Source organism: Haliotis rubra, unplaced genomic scaffold (genome assembly GCF_003918875.1).
Source record: "Haliotis rubra isolate DU_JTF1 unplaced genomic scaffold, ASM391887v1 Scf292, whole genome shotgun sequence".
NCBI lineage: Eukaryota > Metazoa > Mollusca > Gastropoda > Lepetellida > Haliotidae > Haliotis > Haliotis rubra.
Genome location: NW_025766960.1, coordinates 555,133 through 577,176, shown reverse-complemented (window position 1 = coordinate 577,176; position 22,044 = coordinate 555,133). Strand labels below are relative to the sequence as shown.

The window sequence follows — 22,044 nt, the reverse complement described above, 5'->3', positions numbered from 1 at the left end:
CAGCTTTTATAATGAGAAATTTCTCCAAGGAGAATCTTATCAGAAAAGTGAGTAATTAGTGAGTTGGGTTTTACGCCGTTTTTAGCAACATTCCAGTAATTTCACAGTGGGAGACGCCAGACATTGGCTTCACACATTGTACATATATGGGGAATCGAATCCGGGCTTTCGACGCGACGAGCGAACGCTTTAAACACTGGAGTAAGTACTGACATCGCCCCAAGTATGTGTAGAGCTGCGTCTCCAGGAACCTACATGTTTTCAAATACCAGATTTCTCCTTGATTGTGTTTCGAGGTTTGTTAGTGTCGTACTTGTGCTCGTAGGTACCACAAGAAGGTACACGTCTTGGACATTCACTCCATCTTTAAGTGTCCATGGGTTTAAAACTGGACTGTTGGACCATACTGACACCCCAACAACTTCCACAGAAACGGGTTTTGACTGGATTATTGACAGACCTCCGTCATACAACTAAAATATAGCGGAGTGCGACGTCAAACACACATAGATGAACAAACACGGTGTAAGCAGAATATGTTTGTGGACATATTTAAATGTTACAACACGCCACAGTGAGTTTAGTTTTACGCCGCACTCAGCAATATTCCAGCTATATGGCGGCGGTCTGTAAATAATCGAGACTGGACCAGACAACCCAGTGATCAACAGCATGAGCATCGATCTACGCAATAAGATACGATGACATGTGTCAACCGAGTCAACAAGTCTGACCCCTGATCCCGTTAGACGCCTCTTACGACAAGCATGGGTTACTGAAGATAAATTCTAACCCGGATCTTCACGGGTACTGCCTCTTTACACCTACCATCTTCAAAGTATCCTGCATAATGATATCTTGAGCAGGGAACTGTTTCAAACTGCAGATGTCCAATCAATATAAACATTTCCCATGACATATACACATACGCTCAGCATACCCAACTTTTCATTTACCACCTATTGTACGAGTTTCATTACAATTATAATCTGTATTACACTGTGCACATTTTGATTAGATCCTTAATTGCTCATTCACTTAATTACCCAAGAGTAATTGAAATTAAGCAGGCATTGTTACCAATCAACACTAAGTCGGTGAGCATTCCCACCAGCGTATTAATGGAGCTTGATCGGTTAAACCGCCCATACGAATAGGTCATTAATGACAGGGAAATATAATACGACCAGGGAACGGCCATGGATATCGTCAGTATGTATTCTGATGTATCATCTGTGGCCTTAATTTAATGCATCTGTAGAATCGTAGACTGGCACAAGTCTCTTAGGTAATGATTAATAGTTTAAATGATAATTTCTAAAAAAAATATACATAACAAACTGGGGTCCGTTTTTTTTGACTGGCCGATTTAAAGGATAGAATTACTATACATGCATGGGCCTTACACTCAGTACAACCTAGACTAGTAGATGCCCCATTAGCAAATAAACAGGCTGATCAATATAATAATTAGCTTTACTATCAGCAACAATTTCGCGCAACATTCTGTCGGTTTAGTTTCAACAATTTGATTATTTTGTCTTTGATAAAAAATATTGTGTAATATTGTCATAGAAAGTAATTTTCGTTTTGAATTCCGATGTCCAGTTTTAGATCTAGAAGTAACAGTTTTAAGCAGTTCTGTCTGAGAAGAAATGAAGTCCTCCACAGGTCCGGTTAAACTGACTGACTGACTGACTGAGTATTGTTTAACGCCGTTTTTAGCAACATTCCAGCAATATCACGGCGGGGGGCACCAGAAATGGGCTTCACACATTGTACACATGTGGGGATTCGAACCCGGGCCTTTGGCGTGACGAGCGAACGCTTTAACCACTAGGCTACCCCTCCTCCACAGGCCCGGTTAAAGTATCGTCAGTGCGTTGTATGTATGGCTGTAATCATGTTTATAGTTTACACTTAAGATAATATTTTTTTGTATCAAAACGTCATTTCTACTGAATATGGTCAATGCAACGCGTAGGTTTCACACAGTAACACACATACAGACACACACATTCCCAGGACATTGAAGGCTTGATTAGAGCATTGAGGTAGAAAATAGCTCGACATTTCAGGTGAAAACAATCAAACAAACCCGTTACATGTGATTATTTTTTGCCTATTGAAAATTACTAAACCTATCTTTATTCAAATTCGTCTGGGCAACTCGCTGTCTGAAGTTTCGTATGTCAGTACTATAGCTACATGCATTACGGTCGTCCCGGATCTCCATGTTTTGATAACACCGCTTGGTATGTTATCCCGCAATATATCATTATCTAATCTGGGAAACATTTTTTAAATATATATTCCCTGGTTTTTCAAACCACGTAGTCAATGGAAGCAATGACACAGTACGTTAGAGGCGTTAGTCAGTATATACACGAGCTGTCCCATGTTTCCTGTACACCATTCGCGTTGAAGATTAAATGTCCCTTGGACTATATTTCCTCCACGGTTGTGATGCGGTCTCTCTTCCAATAGCCGGACACTGTGCAGTGATGTTGCGTCGTGTGTTGAGGGCCGAACGTCTGCGAACGCTGAAACAGGTTTACTTTTGCATCTAAAACCTGTGTTTACGGAAAGAACTCACAATAAACACTTATTTATGCCTAGTTACAAAATATTCCAAGTTGATATATTTCTATTTTATGTAACAGAAAGACACGAGTCGAAGAGCACCTGTTAAGGGGAAGTAACTCTAACCGAAACACATGTACCTTGCCGCTACATAAAAGATAATGACCTTTCAAGTTTCTTTGCGCCATTGTACTCCACTTTTTAAAAATAATTCGTGCCATTAGAAGTGACATTGGGTGGTAATAGGTATTCATTTATTAAGACAACGTGTGATAAATTGACCAAGAAATCTGTGAGCAGTTGACAGTATCAGAGACCATATACCGGTATATATAGTCTCTGACAGTATCTACTCCTCTAGACGTACAAAAAACAATGTTCTCAGTTTGTCCCGAAAATAACACTACAGTGTACACCACCATTTATTTCGCCCTTTTCACACATCTTCTGATTTGCATGATATTGATAGACCATGCCAAAATATATCAATATTGTGTGCATGAGGTCAAAACAGACATTGAGACAAAATATTTTGGCTGTATTTTTACCTGATGCACTTAGACCCATACTAGCAAGCTCTTTCAAAGTGCATTTCCTTACATTGTAACCGTTGTCTCGCCAGATACCAGTAGACCAATGAAGCCAAATATGTACGTTTCTTCCCTAAAATGAGAAAACATGACTTAGAGAGATATAGATCTTATATTCAATATGGCTGACACAGCAGCCATATTGGATAAACTATTTGTTTCCATTACTCAGCAGATATTTGTACAATATATAGTCAAAGTTTTAATTTGTTGTGGAATTCAAGACATGTTTGGGTTTATTTATCTGCCAATGACCTTGTTTATACCATGCTCATGACATTTTTTTCTACATTTCTGTAATTCCAAAACTTTCACTACTCTTCGGCAGCTACAGAAGGTGGTGACATGTTTGACTTGTCTCTTCAGCTGCCAGTTGTGAGTGTGCCAGCAAGATGGCTGAACCTCCAGGAGTTCCAGAGCAAGCGCCTCATGGCTGATCATGACATTGCTGTGCAGAAGTTTGAAGTAGCCAGTTCCGCATCAGATGCAGGGTCTATAGCAGACAGACTACGTAATTACACTTTGATATTACATGATAAAGTTTTCAGTGGGGTGTTTTGGCACATTAACACAGGTCGGTGAAAATCATGAGCCATGTCAGTAAACAGATGCATGTTATGCTGTAGTTGTAATGCTGTAGTTGTAATGCTGTAGTTGTAATGCTGTGTTTGTGTTAATGCAGAAACCTGAGTTTTTCACGCAACAAAATGATAAAAACACGCAAAACAGATTCCGATTTACAGATTATATTGTCATTGACAATACTGCGTAATTAGACACTTCTCTCTAAACTGAATATAATTGACATTCAATAGATATTAAGAATTGTTACAAATATTTCCCCAAGAATAATTTGGGCTATCTTTAATACAATAACATCATATTGTTATATTTCTCCATGTAAGTCATTTATGTCTGAGCAGTCAACATCAGTAGCAGTCATGGGTCTGTTACAGTTGACTATTGGAAAATCCGTTACTTGTGACGATATTTATGATAATCTCGCCCAGGTTAGCGTCTATCCTACGTCACTCATATTATATACATACAGTAACCCCTCGTCATAAGTGGCGACTAACGAGATCGGGTAGTCAGGCTCTCTGACTTTGTTCACACATGTCATTGTATCCTGTGTAGATTGTTGCTCATGTTGTTGATCACTTGATTGTCTGGTCCAGACTTGATTATTTACAGGCCGCTGCCATGAAGCTGGAATATTGCTGAGAGTGGCGCTAAGCAACAAACCAACCAAATCTAGATCAGTTTCCAACATTTGGAAACCCATAAGAGATTGATATTATTTTCTTTACAGTTTGAAAATTGTTCAGTTTTGTTGATAATTGGTTTGCAGGTGTACCTGAGTATGTTATCAAGGCACAGATCCTGGCTGGGGGTCGGGGGAAAGGTGTTTTCAACAGTGGCTTCAAAGGAGGAGTGCACCTCACAAAAGAGTAAGTTTTGTTTGTGTGTTAATGCTGTAATAGAGCCCCTGAGATACAGAGGATGTTTATGTTTCAGAGTAATATATTTATGTTAATCTGATCTTCAAGTCACGTGTTAGTCGGGGTTGTTTGTGGTTCGTTTCCAAAGGTTTGTCCTCCATGATGTTTTCTCTTCAGTCTTATTGATGGAATATTGCTGAAAGTGTCTAAAAACTATACTCACTCCTAAAATAGGAGACAATAAGGTCACCTAGTAGTTAAAATCATTTGCTTGTCATGCTAAAAGTCTGGGTTTGATTGCCCACATGGGTACAATGTGTGAAGCCCGTTTCTGTTGTACACCTCCACGATATTGCTAGAATTTTGCTAAAAGAGGGTGGAACCATACTCACTCTATGATGAAATGAGGTTTTTAGCTGCTTTTGACAATGTTCATCTGTAAGAAACCTACTTATCTTCTCAGTATCAAATTGTAACAGGGATTAATTTTTCATGCAAGCTGAAACCACAGACATAAATTACTTTCAGTTTATAAACAGTATGCATTTACTATTGATTTGATTTAATGTTTTCAGTGCTAGTCAAGTGTCTGGTCTAGTCCAGAGTATGATTGGGCAGAGTCTTGTCACGAAGCAGACGCCAAAAGCAGGGGTGAAGGTCAACACCGTGATGGTAGCCGAGGCCCTGGACATTGAGCGGGAGACCTACTTCGCCATCTTGATGGACAGGAAGTACGACGGTCCAGTGATGGTGGGCAGTCCGCAGGGCGGAATGGACATCGAGGAGGTCGCTGAGAAGGACCCAGACGCCATCTTCACAGTGAGTATGTTGGAGCATCTTTCATTATAAGGAACATGCTTATAACAACAGGGGTGGAAATAACTTTCAAATTGCTAGTGTACTCCGGAACAGTGGCACATGTAAAATCACTTGCCCTGATAATTTTTCCACTATACCGTCCGTTTTCTTGTTGATTTTGTAAACTAAACAACATAATGAACATTTGAAAGTCAATTGGACGCCGGTACAGTGTGATATACAAATTTGCTTGCCCGACAGAAAAAACACTGGACTCGGACATCGGGCAATGGGTTATTTCCACCCCTGAACAAACTGATGTGCTTTTAACAAACTATTTTTAAGTTCCTGGTCACATGTTGTATGTTTTAGTCTAAATGTGTATAACAAAATATTGTCATTTTAACTGGACACATTCACTACCATAGTCATGACCAAATAGTGGATTCTTTTTCAGAAGAAGTCCTCCTTGGGGTACATATAAGCATTAAAATGTCCATTTTAAAAGCCTACGACAGTTGTAACAATATTTCAATAAAATATTTTACCAAACAAAAAACTCGTTATGTCTGGTGAGACCACCCCTACAGGGCCCCGCAGAGGGCCCCCTACAGCCAAGAGCAGGTAACTCTGGCTGTGTACCTCGTACCTCACTTTTCATGCTGTCGTTGACCGTATAGGTCGTGCATGGTCCAGAAGACACGTCTTCGCGAAGTTCTACGCTTAAGATGAGTGAGAAAGAGTCAAATCCTGTATGTATGGTTCCTTCTTTTCGCACGGGCGCTAGCTGGAATCTTTGTATGACTTTTTTCATTCATGATTTGTTGTAACCTTACCGGCGTGTTCGCTGTCTCCAGCCATGTGGCAGACAAGATGGCGGACCGCGGGGTCCCTTTTGCTTTCCTTCTGCTGGCTTCAAAAAGCCTTGTAGTCGGGTCGTAAGGGCACTGATATTTCATTATGTAGATTATACTTGCCTAAATTCCTCCTTTTTTCAGCGGCTTTAGGTAAGTTTTGCTTGAGTGATTTTGTGGCGCGTTTAAGTGTCGCTCACATATGTTGCTCCTTGTCACCTATGTACACTATTACGCTTCGCTATTGTGGCTTTGTGCTAGTATTTAATAGCTTTGCTGTAGCAGTTAAAATATCGCCCGTGCGTTGTATTTTGTTCTGTTCTGTTTTGTTGTGTGCATATTATATTATATCGAACAGTCCTTGCTATTAGTCATAGCGTGGTTCTGTTTTTTGCAGCCCAAGGGGTGTGTTACCTGTAGCGGCAGTTTGTCGCCTCAGGATCGTCACCTGGTTTGCTTACGTTTGGTGGAGGAAGCCCATGACGAACAAGGCTGTTCTATGTGTCAGTCTTTCTCCCCACGCACCATCAAGTCCAGACGTGCAGATTTCATGTTCTACACGTCCTTACTTCAGGCGGGGGGGGGACATTTGGGGTCAGGAGCCTCCTAAAGACAAAGATAAAAAAACAAAGAAAAAGAAGGCTTCTGCTTCCTCTCTTCTAGGGGATACTGCTCCTAAACGGGCGAAGGGTGGGGGGCCTTCGGCTCCTTCACCTTCCATCCCCTCCACATCACAGGCACCTTCCCCACCTCATGTCCCGGTTTCTAACCCGTTAACATTGGAATTAATATCTGATTTATTGCAGAGGCAAATGGATTCGGTCCACTCTCTCATGTCTGACGCGATGGCTGGTCTCCGTGAGGAGATTGGCGTCCGGCCAGGTACGGGGGGGTGTTCCGGATTTGTGGCGGGCAGTACTCCCAACCTTAGCTTAGGCTCTGGTGTGGGGGTTTCTGTCAGGGGGGTGTCGGCTCCGAGTCTCGTCTCGGTTGCTGGCCACCCCTCCGCTGTAGTAACTACTACCAGCCCAAGCCTTGGCAATGGGACTGGTTCAGTAGTTCGTGCTGGCTTTGCAGGCTCAGTCCCTGTAGTTTCCACTACATCGCATTTGGTCCCCCCGCTTGCGCCGGCTTTGCCGGGCCATTCGGTGTCAGGATCATTTGGCTTGTCATTGGGGTATCCCAGCACGGGCTCTTCCTCGTCACGCCTCCGCGACTCAGTTTCGAGTCGGGTCGGGTGTGCCGGGCAACTCGGCTCTGCTCGAGCCTTTGTCCCTCTCTGTAGACCCCTCGGATGATCCCTAAGAGCTCTCTCTGGTTACAGAGACCTCACTCATTGAGGATCGATTCGAGGAGGCTATGGAGGAGGATGAGGGTCGGGGGGAGTTGGCTACGCCTTTGGTTTCGCTCAGTGCGTCCCTGAGGCAGGTACGGGAGCGTATTGCCTCTGTCCTGCCCCAGGTAGTGGTCAGTACTGGCGCACCCGACCCTCAGGAGTTTCGCCTCCCAGGGGAGGCTTTTGCTCCCACCAAGGTGGGGGACACAAGGCTGCGTATATTACCCTCAGTTTTGTCTGAGGTTATCAACCCCCTCCTCTGTGGTACCAGGTCCAGGTTCGATTTGCCAGAACTGGACCGTCGGTACCTCATGGGGGAGGCTTGCCTTTATAATCCCCCAGTGGTTGACGATTGTGTTTATGCATCCGTCGCCCTGGGGGGTTCGTCGGGTAATTCTATGGCTTCAGCCAAGCAAGGTCGTCGGCTTCCGCCGTTCACGACTAACGCCACGGTGCTTAAATCCGCCTATCGTTCCTTTGAAGAGCAATACCGCAATGCGGTTCAATGCCTCAAAGTGACGATCCATTCCGCCTACATCTCGGTGTTGCAGAGGCAACTACTGGATGTGGGTGGGGTGGAGGAAGATTTGTCTCCCTCCACCTTGGCTAAGCAATTAACGGAGGTACAGTCACATCTGGCGCGCGCGATTCTATCAGGTCGTCGGCTTGCCAAATGATGTCGGCGGTGATGGGCCTCCGTCGCCTGTGGCTTTCCGTGGCGAGGTATTCGCCTGCCACGCAACAGGCTCTGCTGGCGCTGCCATTCCGGATGGGTTCTACCCTGTTCCCCGGGGCAGCTACAGTAGTCCGGGAGGCCGTGGAGGCTGTCTCAACCTTCAAGGACTCTAAGCCCTTGCTGGAACAGCCTCACATGTCTCGCGCGCGGCCCCCGGTTCTCACCTCCGCATATCCTTCTGCCGCGGCGAAGGAATCTGTTAAATGGGCTCAGCCCTTGCAGTCGCGGAGGGGTAAGGGCAGAGGCAGGGGCAAGGGCAAGGCCACGGCGCCCCACCAGCCTTTTCAGAGGAAGGGGAAGTCAGCCCCGGCTTCCCAGCTATAATTCCTATAATACCAGACCAAGCAGTCGGAGTACTGCCGAAGTCTGGTATTCAATGTCTCATGCCACATATCCCTGTGGGTGGTCGACTTTCCCTCTTCCTGTCGGAATGGGAAAAAGTCACTTCCAATCCCTGGGTCCTGTCCACGCTCAGGGAAGGCCACATGCCACAGTGGAAGCGAGACCGGCCCCCCTTCTCCGGGATCCGTTGCACTCCAGTGCCGGCTGCCCTAGAGAAGGCGGAAGTGCTCCGTGCCGAGGTCCAGTCGTTGCTAGACAAGGCAGCCATAGAGGTGGTTCCTGTGGGACAAGAAATGGTGGGTTATTACTCAACTTATTACCTTGTCACCAAAAAGGACGGAGGGTTCAGACCTATTCTAAACCTCAAAGGTCTGAACGACATGTTAGAGGCACCGTCCTTCAAGATGGAAACACTGTGTTCGGTGATTTTCGTCTGTGGAGAAGGGAGATTGGCTCACGTCAATCGACCTCAAAGACGCTGCACCTTCCATGTCCCTATGCACTCGAGTTCAGGAAATACCTAAGGTTTTCCTTCGACGGGAGGTGCTATCAGTTTCGGGTACTCCCTTCGGCATCTCCACAGCGCCAAGGGTGTTCACCAAACTCATGCTAATTCCAGCGCAGGTAGCCAGATCACAGGGCAGGTGCTGTCACCCGCACCTAGACGATTGGCTCCTTCGCGGCGCTGGCCACTCACTTGAGTCGAAGTTGCGACACTTTCTGTGATGAGTATACTCACCAAGTTGGGCTGGATTATCAACCTCAAGAAATCAGAACTGGTTCCCACCCAGGATCTGGTGTTCTTGGGAGCGGGATTCGAGACAGCGCCGAGGGATAGTCTCCCTGTCTCCGACTGCGTCACCAAAGTCCAGAGAGTTTTGTTACAATTTCTCGAGTCCCCAGGGCCTCAGCTCGGACTTGGCTCCAGTTGCTAGGCAACATGGCGCAACGGTGGACATCGCTTGGCGAAGCTGTTGAGGATGCGACCCATTCAGCAGGCTCTAGCTCGGATGTGGGTCCACACCGTTACGAAGTTGATCCTCCACACCCAGGGTGGCTAATTCCTCATCTACGGTGGTGGACACTGGCAGGAATTTATCCAGGGGCTCCCTTTGGACATCCCATCGCCAAATCTCTCAATTCAGACAGATGCTTCACTCACAGGGTGGGGGTGTGCTGGAAGCCCTGTCGGTCTCAGGCCTGTGGTCACAGAGCGAGGCAACTGCACATCAATGTGCTAGAATTGAGAGCAGTCAGGTTGGTGTTTGAACGACTTCGAGAGCAGGTTCAAGGCCGTGTGGTCCGCCTCGAGATGGACAACCAGACGGCGATGACCTATATCCTGAAGCAGGGCGGCACGGTTTCCCGCCTCTTCTGCTTGAGGCATGGCAGTTTCTGCTCTGGTGCGACCGGGTTCGACATAACGGGTAATGCCTGTTTATCTCCCTGGGGCGACAACGTTCGAGCAGATGCACCCTCTCGTCGTATCCTGGCCCCGCACGAGTGGATGCTCCATCGGGAGATATTCGGGGCTATCTCCCAGTTGTTCGGATCGTTCCAGGTGGATCTGTTTGCCTCTGGGGGGACAAACCAGATTCCGGTGTTTTGCTCTCGGATACCGGATCCGAGAGCCATCGCCCAGGACGCTTTCCAGCTCGATTGGATGGACCCGATTAGCGTTCCCGCCACTACCCCTGATTCCCAAAGTCCTCTCGCAGCTTGCCACCAAACCAGCTCGACTTCTTGTGCTCCTTGCACCCCTTTGGTCGGCTCAAAGCTGGTTTCCGGTACTACTCAGGTTTCTGGCTCAGCCTCCTGTACTATTACCCTTTCGACCGACTTATTATCCCAGAACGGGCGCCGCACCAATCCCAGGATTCAGTGGGTGGCCTGGCCTCTGTCCGAATCGCCTCCACACGAAGCGAATTCCTGCACCAGTTGCAGACACAATTCTGGCTTCGCCGGAGGATTCACAAACGCTCAGTATGAGGATAGATGGGCCTGTTATACGCTATTGGTGTGTCGGTAGAGGGATTCTGGATCCCTTTCTTCAACTGTAATTGAAGTACTGGAGTTCTTACAGTCTCGGTTAGAAGCCGGCTTAGCCGCGTCTACTATCCGGGGCTACTCCATGGCAATCTCTGCCTTCCATATCCCTGCCGACGGTGCTCTCTTGGGGCAGCACCCTCTAGTGCAGCGCTTTTTAGCAGGCGTGGACAGAATCCGTCCGACTGTCCGGCGGATTAGTCCCCCGTGGGACTTGTCAATCGTTCTTGATTGGATGTCCGGTCCTCTCTTTCACGATCTGTCGCCTCTTTCACTCCAGCTGTTAAGTTGGAAGGCTGCCTTTCTTGTGGCGGTAACGTCTGGCAGGCGGGTAGGCGATATCCATGCGATGTCAGCGGATCCTGCTCTGACTGTCTTTCACAAAGACAGAGTCAGTATTTGGTTGCCAGACTCTTACCGTCCCAAGATCGCAGGCGCCTTTCATGTAACGGCCAGCTTTCACTCAGCCTCCATCGTCCGGTCTCTCGGCGTGCTCACGCCTTAGATGTCCGTAAGACTCTCAAGGCTTATATCAAATGAACGGCTGCTATCAGGAAAGATAAGCAGCTGTTCTGTTGTTATGGCGGTGGTAAGGCTGGTCTTCCGGCGAACAAGCAGACCATATCTAGGTGGCTTGTCTCTGCCATTTGTATGAGTTACTCTTACAAAGGGTTAACTATCCCTCAGGGGTTAAAGGCCCATTCGATTAGGGCAGTGGCGACATCGAAGGCATACGCCGCGGCACTGCCCATTGAGGAGATCTGCTCAGCGGCTATCTGGAGCCGACCGAGTACGCTCATCCGCCATTATCAGCTGGACAAACATTCACGGCGCCGCAGCTCGGTTTGGCCAGACAGTTCTCACCAGTGCGCAGTGTCGTTATTCTCTAGCCGAATGAGCCTTAGAAATCACGTTTGCTTTTCTCATGGTGTAGGTGTTATAAAATTCCTCAATTTTTATCGGTGGTTGTATCACATTGGTGGTGGTTTTGACCGTATATAGCGATTATCACTCGCTATAGTCACTGTTTTCATCCCTGCACCACGCTTCGCTGGTTTGGGTTTCTGAGGGATATATATTGGACTCGTCCATACATTCCCTCCCATTTTGATGGTCGGGGGGTGGGACTTGCGTCCGTCTGTACAAATTCCACCAATAGCCTATTGGCTAGGCACCTTTTCCCCCGCCTTGCCACGCCCTGCCTGATTGACATCGGCGGTCAGGTGACTAGGTGAGTGTACTTTCTCTCTGTCGTGCTTCGGGCTGTGCCTTCGACTGAACTAGGGGTATGTTAGGCAGACAGAATACCGCCCCACTCAACATCGTTGGGAGTCTGTCTTATGCTTATATGTACCCCAAGGAGGACTTCTTCTGAAAAAGAATTATACAAACCTGTAGAGGTTATGAATTCTTTGAAGAAAGTCCTCCTTGGGGTATGGCCGCCCACCTCCCCTCATTCTGTCTGACACGTTCAGCATGAAAAGTGAGGTACGAGGTACACAGCCAGAGTTACCTGCTCTTGGCTGTAGGGGGCCCTCTGCGGGGCCCTGTAGGGGTGGTCTCACCAGACATAACGAGTTTTTTGTTTGGTAAAATATTTTATTGAAATATTGTTACAACTGTCGTAGGCTTTTAAAATGGACATTTTAATGCTTATATGTACCCCAAGGAGGACTTTCTTCAAAGAATTCATAACCTCTACAGGTTTGTATAAGTTTTAGTGAAGGTTTACAAAATGGATTACCTGAGATTGTTTCTGTTGAAAGAACAGTTACACTGGTAACTTTAGCTAGTAAAATGTGAGAGTATTTCTTTCTCAGCTTTGTTATGGAATCCATTGATGTAATTTACAGATGCAATGTTATTAATTTCTAAGAACTATTGGGGCGGTGGGGTAGCCTAATGGTTAAAGCGTTGGCTCGTCACGCCGATGACCCTGGTTCGAATCCCCACATGGGCACAATGTGTGAAGCCCATTTCTGGTGTCCCCCGCCGTGATGTTGCTGGAATATTGCTAAAAGCGGCGTAAAAACCAAACTCAGTCAGTCAGTCTTAGAACTTAATTTACGAAGAGAGTTTCAGTGTCAGTGTAGATTACTGTAGGAAGGGAAGTAACTCTTGTCATTCAAAGAAACATCTCAACCAGCATACTTCTGTTATTCCCATTCTATTAATGATGGCAGTATCTCAGGGAATCATTTCAAACTAAATGACAGACATTTGGTCCAATTATGTCTATATTACAATAGCCTTGCTGTACTTTAAATGTTTCATTTTAAGATTAATTAATTCATATTTCTTGATCTAGTCAATATACTTGTTTTCATTGATTTCCAGGATCCTATTGACATCACAACTGGGTTGGTAGATGGTCAGTCTATGAAGATGGCGCTCAATCTGGGCTTCACTGGCACCAAACAGAAGGAGGTAGGTGGTGACCCTTGTTTGTTGATGTATGAATAATGTTTAAATAGTGCTGGTTATTGCTCACAATTGGCTGATCGATAACTGGAGCTCAGTAATCATTGAATGATTAATTGTAATTGTATACCATGACACGAAACTCATCTGGGCAATAATGGGACACAATCATAACTCTGTGCAAACGAAACAGATTAATTCTACAATTAAGATGATCGGGGAGACTTCCTTTTGAGACATGTGCACGAATGTTGTTTACATTGTAGTTTTACAAGTCAGGAAACTGCTTCAGGTGTCTGTGTCTTAATTTAACAAACATACCAATAAAAACATACTTTCTAAAGTTTAATTTGATGTTTCATTGTTTATTAATCGCAAATGCAAGCTAGATCGATTGATCGACCCAACCCACCCAACACCCGTGAAGATCCGTGTTACAAATGGTCTTCAGTAACCCATGCTTGTCATAAGAGGCGACTAACGGGATCGGGTGGTCAGGCTCATGGACTTGGTTGACACATGTCATTGTATCCCAATTGTGTACAACGATGCTCATGCTGTAGATCACTGAATTGTCTGGTCCAGACTGGATTATTTACAGATCGCCGCCATATAGCTGGAAAATTGCTGAGTGTGGCGTAAAACTAAACTCACTCACTCACTAAGCACCCAATTAGAGGTGACTCAGTGGATGGGATTATCAGATTTGACGATTTGATTGACTGTATGTCATTACATCCCATGATTTGTATTTGTGCATGGATTGATGCTCATGATGTCTATCACTGGATTGTCAGGTTAAGACTTGATTATTATTTTTTGCAGTCTGAAAAACACAAAAGATCTTACTTTGATGATGTTGCAGTATGTAGCACCCAGTCTCAGTAAAATCAGATCTTACTTCTCGCTACTGCTAATTAACGATCTTATGACATCACATTACAGTTCACGTCATAACAATCTTTCTGGTAATCGATACTCTGACTGGTGAATGGAATGTCCTTCCAACAAGATCCATGAAGGTATAAGTACTATTATCTGTTTTTTTAGATCTTGTAGCATCAGAATATTTCAAAATGATTTGGTGTGAGCAATAGGTCTTCCTTTCAGGCTGCCAAGCAGATAGAGCGTCTCTATGACCTGTTTGTGAAGGTGGACGCCACACAGGTGGAAATCAACCCGTTTGGGGAAACCCCTGATGGCCGAGGTAGGGGAAGTGAAGCTGGATTTGTATATGATGTAACATTAGTTGGCTAAGTTTAATCACAGGTGGAAGTAGGTGAAATTTATCTCTCATAAACCAATATATATTTCTTTTGAATGTAGTAGAATCGTTGGATAATGATTCATTGTATAAACGTACTGGATGCATTCAACAACAACCCATGTTAGACGCAAGAGGCAACTAACGTGATCGTCTGGTCAGGCTTGGTTGATACATGCCATCGTATCCCAATTTCGTAGATCGATGTTCACGCTGTTGATCACTGGATTGTCTGGTCCAGAATTGATTATTTACAGACCACCGCCATATAGTTAGAATATTGCTGAGTGTGGCATGAAACAACAACAACAACAAAAATAAGACATTAGTTCAATTAAAAGACATTTCCTGGTAAACAACATTAAGGGATTAACATTCACAAGGGACATAACATTCACTCTCACATGTTCTGACTGAGTGTAAGCATTCCTCATCTATCGACCTGGTGTTATTTCACATCAATGACACAATATTCTTGTTTTTCATTACAGTTGTATGTTTTGATGCCAAGATCAACTTTGACGACAATGCAGCTTTCCGGCAGAAGGATGTGTTTGCGATGGACGACATGTCAGAGAACGACCCCCGCGAGGTCGAGGCTGCTAAGGCCAACCTCAACTACATCGGCATGGATGGCAACATCGCATGTCTAGGTATTTAATGATAATAATAATACTTGTTACTCCAACTAAGTTAGGGTAGATAGTTTGTGGTGACTTACACTGTCTTGAAACTTCATACCTTTCTCTGTGAGATGTGGTTAGAGCGTCCGCCCGGAGAGCGAAAGGTCGCGGGTTCGATCCCCGTCCGCGTCATACCGAAACACGTTAAAATATGGTACTTGTTGGTCCCTGTCTGGCGCTTGGCATTAATAGGTACAACAAGGACTGGTCGGCTCAGAGTCGGTATAATGTGTCTGAGTAGGGTATTCATGCTTAACTGCAACATGGTATCTCAGTGAACTATAAAACCAGCTGAAGTCTGGGCTAGTACGAGCAGCCACACATACACATGCAACTTAATTGTAAATTTGGTAGCTTTAAGATTTTGTCTGAACATAACACATGTGTAGTGTGTGGCCATGAGAAAATTATATGCAATAGTATTTTTAAAAAAATTCAAAAGGGCTATCCAGCAGAATGCATCGTCGATAGTATGCCATTTATGTGATATAAATGGTTCCTGATAAATATTTATTATTATTTCAGTCAATGGTGCCGGTCTGGCAATGGCAACGATGGACATCATCAAGCTCCACGGCGGCAACCCAGCCAACTTCCTGGACGTGGGCGGCGGAGTGACAGAGGACCAGGTGAAGTCTGCCTTCCAGCTCCTCACTGCGGACACACAGGTCAAGGCTATCCTTGTCAACATCTTCGGGGGCATTGTCAACTGTGCCACCATCGCTAACGGCATCACCAACGCCTGCCGCACCATCAACCTTTCTCTTCCTCTCATTGTCAGACTGGAAGGTTTGTTGATCATTATGCACTTGCTTGAGTGGTTATAGCATTCACAGCTAAATGCTCTGCTGTTCTGGGTGTTTGTTCTGCTGTTCTGGGTGTTTGCTCTGCTGTTCTGGGTGTTTGCTCTGCTGTTCTGGGTGTTTGTTCTGCTGTTCTGGGTGTTTGTTCTGCTGTTCTGGGTGTTTGTTCTGCTGTTCTGGGTGTTTGCTCTGCTGTTCTGGGTGTTTGTTCTGCTGTTCTGGGTGTTTGCTCTGCTGTTCTGGGTGTTTGTTCTGGGTGTTTTCTCTCTGCTGTTCTGGGTGTTTGTTCTGCTGTTCTGGGTGTTTGTTCTGCTGTTCTGGGTGTTTGCTCTCTGCTGTTCTGGGTGTTTGCTCTGCTGTTCTGGGTGTTTGTTCTGCTGTTCTGGGTGTTTGCTCTGCTGTTCTGGGTGTTTGTTCTGCTGTTCTGGGTGTTTGCTCTGCTGTTCTGGGTGTTTGTTCTGCTGTTCTGGGTGTTTGCTCTGCTGTTCTGGGTGTTTGCTCTGCTGTTCTGGGTGTTCTGCTGTTCTGGGTGTTTGTTCTGCTGTTCTGGGTGTTTTCTCTGCTGTTCTGGGTGTTTGTTCTGCTGTTTTGGGTGTTTGTTCTGCTGTTCTGGGTGTTTGTTCTGCTGTTCTGGGTGTTTGTTCTGCTGGAGTATTTGGCCCTGTTCTAAGATGGATGAATGACACATGACTGTATCCTGTACTTCATCAGGATAAACAGAAACTGATGCCAGGACAGTATGCCACTGATTCATCCAAATTCATTCGAACATTTTAATTTAATATTGTATTGTAGATGGGGGAATTAATTATATGGCAACTTCCCTGAGGGCTGATAGTTAGTATTATTGAGAGAAATGCATTATCTATTTTTAGAGAAGTGTGGTGTGAAAATGTGCCTTTAACTTCCTAGGCCAGACTTCATGGGGCAAAATGTAAACTGTTGCATTTTGAGGTAGTGAAATTTGAAACTGGCCACTTACTTTTACTGTTAGCAGTATTTTAAGACTAGTTCTCACACTTGTCATTGGTCAAAGAATTCCATTTCATAGATCTGATTACCAGATCTAACCAAATTATGATGAGGAATGTGCACTCATGGCTGAACAAGCTGAACAAGGTCTGCCATCTTTCTCCCTTAAAACCATTTTACTTACTGATGTTTCTTTTCAGGCACCAATGTTGATGAGGCCAAGAAGATTCTCCGTGAGAGTAATCTCCCCATTACAGCTGCCAACGACCTTGACGATGCAGCCAAGAAGGCTGTAGCCAGCATCAGATGATCACATGATTACTAGGGTCCCATTCGTGATTATGTGAATTATCTGCAAACTGTTTATGAATGATGTGATTTACATGACTTAGATTCTACAGTCAGGCCAATACAGACCTGGATGAATCTGACCTTGGCAACAGCTTGCTAGCCAGATTGTGTGTCAAGGTCAAGGACAGACCCAGAATGGAAGAGTTTATTATTTTCCAGGGGTTATAGGTGGAAGGATGTATGCATTCATTCACAATACTGGGGACCAGTTATGGTAGCATGTCACATACCAGTCATATCACAATATCTTTTTCTAATTTAGTTCATAATTCCCTTTTTACTGATATTTTATTCTAGAATTCTAGAAAAGAAATTAAATTTATACCCTAATTTTAATATTACCATGACAATATAACCTGATCCAAAGTTTGGACAATTCACTTTTTGATGCCTTATATTTTACACAATTCCATAAAGATTTCATCATATACCTGAACATGAGCCAAAATGTTAAATCATCAGTTTGTAGACAATGTGCACATTAATATAAGAATGAGTGAAATGCACTGTCAATGCTTCTAAGGTTTATTCAGGTATCAAACTAAAAAGTCTAGTGATATGTATTCTGGGTCTGTCATTGGTCAGCTTCTTTTGATTGACATGTGATTCTAATGTCATTAATAACTTGATTGACAGGTGATGGAATGTGATGTGTGATTGGAAGTCTGCATGTGTATGAGGTGTACCTGTTAGTGAATTAAGGATGTAGCTGAGTGATGCCGACATTAGTATTTCTTCATTGTTACCATGGATACTGTTGGTATGGCATTATATTGCCAATATTTATTCCATTATATTCAGTGGGCTAGTTATTAAGGATATTACAGACTTTATCAGACAGTGAAGGCTAGTTTTTTGTTTCATATGAAGGAGAGTGTCCACATGTTTACAATTATTTGAAGTTAACTTCCTTTAGTGTTTAGGCTGGTGGGTTTGTTTTTTTTTCACTACTTAGAAAAATATAAAGCCTTGTTTTTTTTGTGTTGAGGGATATATTAACTTAGTTCTGTGATGTTTGGTTATGCATATATAGGAATGATATGGACAATGGTGATACCTAAGGAAATCCAAAGTGATCCATCTATTTCAGTGCCTATTAACATGAAGAACTAACAGAGCAGTTAGCAGCTATCACTTGAAGAGAAAATAAACACATAATGGTATTCTAGCTTACATATTTTCCAGTAAGATGTTGATTACTGCTCAAAGTGATTGAAATGTGATCATCAGAGTCATGTTGTGTACAGTTTCATTGAAACCATTGTTCGAATATCTAAACAGCTATCCAAGAGCTTGATCAATTATCTGGTGTGGAAGTGAGTGAGTCTGAATTAATTCAGCTCTCAACAAGCTGCAATGGTGTTCATTATGTATCAGACTTTAATAGTATAGTAACTGCTCAATATATAGTATACAAAGTTATCAGAGTTTTTGTTTCATTATCTCGGGTTCCTTCTGGAAGGGTAGCCCATTGGTTAAAGCGTTGGCTCGTCACGCCGAAGGCCCAAGCCCGATTCCCCACATGGGCACATTGTGTGAAGCTCTTAAACCATACTCACTCACTCACTCTGGAAGGGGATACATGACCACCTGGGATTGCGGGCGATGGGGTGGCCTAGTGTTTGCTCCTCACCCCGAAAAAACGGTTCAATTCCCCACATGGGTACAATGCGTGAAGCCCATTTCTGGTGTCCTCCGCCCTGATATTGCTGGAATATTGCTAAAAGCGGTGTAAACCCATACTCACTCACTCCTGGGATTGCTGTTAGATGTTCTGCATCTCATACTGACCATCACTTGTCTTTGGTCATGCATGCATAGATCACTGAATACTGATCCAAACATGAATACCAGGATTTCCTTGGTGAATTGAATCTGATGCTTTATAAATGGACATGATGATGATGATGATGATGATGATGATGATGATGATGATGATGATTACTTCTAACAGACTGGTCACTATATTATGAAGGATTCACTCCTACCTAAAGTTCTACTGCAAATCCATGTGTTTCATGCCTGCCCCCCCAAGCCCTGTCAGAGACCATATTACAGATCGGTTTATGACGACTGGTATCCCGAACACCATAATTTCGAATACAAAGATATAAGGGGGGGAAATGAAAATAACTTTTACATGCAATTAAAGAAGTATCAAATACAGTCAGACCTCGTTAATACGAACACTTTGGTTTTTTACAAAAAACGTTCGGATAGTGAAACGTTCGTACTGCTGAAACCACAGTATATGCACCGAGTTACTTCCCCTTTATACAACTAAAACTTAAATAAAATTATTTTTGAATGAAAATGCAAGCTTACATGTATAACGTCCAGATAAACCACGAAAGAAGCAAAAACTATGGCGATTTTTTCCATTTGTGACTCTTAAATAATATGTATGGTCGCCTATTTCCCGATATCTGTGGCTTTCCGCTCGGTAACATGACATAACAACGGAAAATACCTCCGTTTTCGAAGCATCGTATGAATAACATGGCAGGCGAATCGTTTGATGTCGGGTATCGTTCGAAAGCTCTGAACATCAACAACATCACTGAACCCTTGCCGAGAGTATTTTCACAGTTGTAAGAAGCGATTTTATTGGATACAAATTTGTTTCTAATGACGCTTTTTCACTACAGTCTGCTATAAGGGTCGTGATTGGTCAAAATCAGACACGTGACCTAAGGCAGCCAATCATATTACGGCAATGGATTCCGTCCTCGTAAACGAAAACTTTTAGATTTAGACGAAAGTTTTGGGTAAAATAATAGTTGGGTAACATATTAAGCAAGAAATCGCTACCTATACGTAAATTATGGAACTTATTGGACGTATCGTGCTAGGTTATGACCTGTGACAAAAATGCTTCATGTATATATTTGACAATGTTATTGTGGACCCGATGCCCAAGCATCTGTCCAAGTCGCTAAGTTGCTAAACAAACAACGTGTCACTTTGGGTGGACCAGTCAGCAGCGCGGTCAACTTCAATCGTTCGGATTAACGCAGCTGTTTACAACGTAATTAGTCAGATCCGTTCCGACTGACCAGCGTTCGGAGGCGGAAACTGAATCATCGGATTAACGAGGTGTCTATTATATACAATATATAGGGAGATGATTTGGTGCCCAGTGAGTAGCGTTCGGAAGTCGGTGGATTCGGATTAACGAGGACCGGATTACTGCGGCCTGTACAAGACAGGAGCAGTGTATTGCTCATATCAATGAAAACAGCATGTTGAATTTTGCAAACTCCTTGGCGGAGTAAGCATTTATGGTCTTTGTTCAATCCTGACACCACATGGGTACAATGTGTGAAGCTCATTTCTGGTGTCCCCCGCCGTGATATTATTGCAGGAATATTGCTAAAAGCGGCGTAAAACCAAACTCACCCACTCCCTCAATCCTGACAACCAAACAGGGTGAGACTCGGCTTCCAAATGCGAGCTGGGAAGCCAGTATGACAATCCATTCGAATGGTAGTCACGGAATCATTGAACTCGGTCCGTATGGCGACTAACGGGCTCGGGTGGTCAGGCTTGCTGACTTGGTTGACACGTTATTGAATCCTTTGCATTTGTGTAGATCGATGGTCAAGATGTCAGTCACTGGCTTATCTGGTCCAGACTCGACTGTTTAGCCGGAAAATTGCTGAGTACGGCGTTAAACAATAAACAAATAGTCCAGTGCAGGTACAGTTGAAAAACATAATGAATGACGTATTAAAATAGTATCTGCATTTAGAGTTCTATTCTCAAAGACTGCAGGACCATTGTAAATAACACTTCAGGACAGTTTGACGTTTACAGATAGCAGTAAACTGAATATTTTCAAAGTTTTTTTCACAATCATTATAATAAAGCTTATGACAGAAAATGCTGGATTCAAAATGGTAATTTCTGCGGCAGCTATTTTAATTGGGGCACATTGCAGTGAGTACAGGTTTGAAAATCGTTTCTCAGACGTGTTCGTGGGGGTAGCCTAGTGGTTCAAGCGTCCGTTTGTCACGCTGAAGACCCTTGGTTCGATTCCTCACTTGGGTACAATGTGTGAAGCCCATTTCTGGTGTCCCCGCCGTGATATTGCTAAAAGCGGTGTAAAACCATACTCACTGTCTCAGATCTGACATATCCACTTCCAAACACCTGCAAGAGCTACGGTTGGTCCAAGTGGTATAACTTGGCGAATGTCGCCTTACCATTGGCTGTCTTGTCCACCGTGAGTCGGAGTGGAAGTAGTGCATGTGCTGCACGATTGTCGCGTGGTTGAAATATGAAACGACACCCTGCAAGGCCTATAAAGACAAACATCCTATCTTTGGAATGGAATATTTAACTTCACGCCGAAATGTCGTGGATCCACATTTTGGTCTTTTTCTGTTTCCGGACACATAGGCTTATAACGCAAAAAACTGGCACCATGGTATATACTGTCACTGACGGGGGTCTTAACACTATATAAAAGTTATATATGACACTTGTGGTTACTTAATATCCAATACATTTAGAGGTGAGGTGAAATTGGGTTTTACGTCGTGCTTGAGAATATTTCACTCATATGACGACGTGCATGCGTGTGTATGTATATGTGCGGCTGCCTGTACTAGCCCAGACTTAGCTGGTTTTATAGTGCTAGCCCACTGAGATACCATGCCGCAGTGAAGCATGAATATCCCACTCAGACACATTATACTGACTCCGAGCCGACCAGTCTGATACCTAGCTGCACGCTAAATGGCAGCTTGGTGGCAGAAGTGATGCACCTATATTTCAGATACCCTTTCGCGATACAGTATGGAAGATAATGGTGAACTTGC

At 44.2% G+C, this 22,044-nt stretch overlaps 2 protein-coding genes across 2 annotated transcripts in view; both read left to right on the top strand.

Moving 5' to 3' along the window:
* Nucleotides 1–611, top strand: part of LOC124282092 (transmembrane protein 243-like) — a 33,933-nt gene extending 33,322 nt beyond the window's left edge. Inside the window, exon 6 of the mRNA XM_046718067.1 lies at nt 574–611. Within this exon, the coding sequence (XP_046574023.1) occupies nt 574 (1 nt within the window). The 3' untranslated portion in view covers nt 575–611. The remainder of the gene's footprint in view (nt 1–573) is intronic.
* A 1,787-nt stretch (nt 612–2,398) lies between these two features.
* Nucleotides 2,399–18,643, top strand: LOC124282088 (succinate--CoA ligase [GDP-forming] subunit beta, mitochondrial-like). The gene is made up of 9 exons (XM_046718060.1): nt 2,399–2,552; nt 3,540–3,684; nt 4,525–4,624; nt 5,191–5,434; nt 13,065–13,154; nt 14,259–14,355; nt 14,904–15,065; nt 15,621–15,884; nt 17,071–18,643. Exons 1-9 carry the CDS (start codon nt 2,433–2,435, stop codon nt 17,178–17,180), a joined length of 1,332 nt encoding a protein of 443 aa, XP_046574016.1. The 5' UTR covers nt 2,399–2,432; the 3' UTR covers nt 17,181–18,643.
* Nucleotides 18,644–22,044: the final 3,401 nt, after the last annotated feature.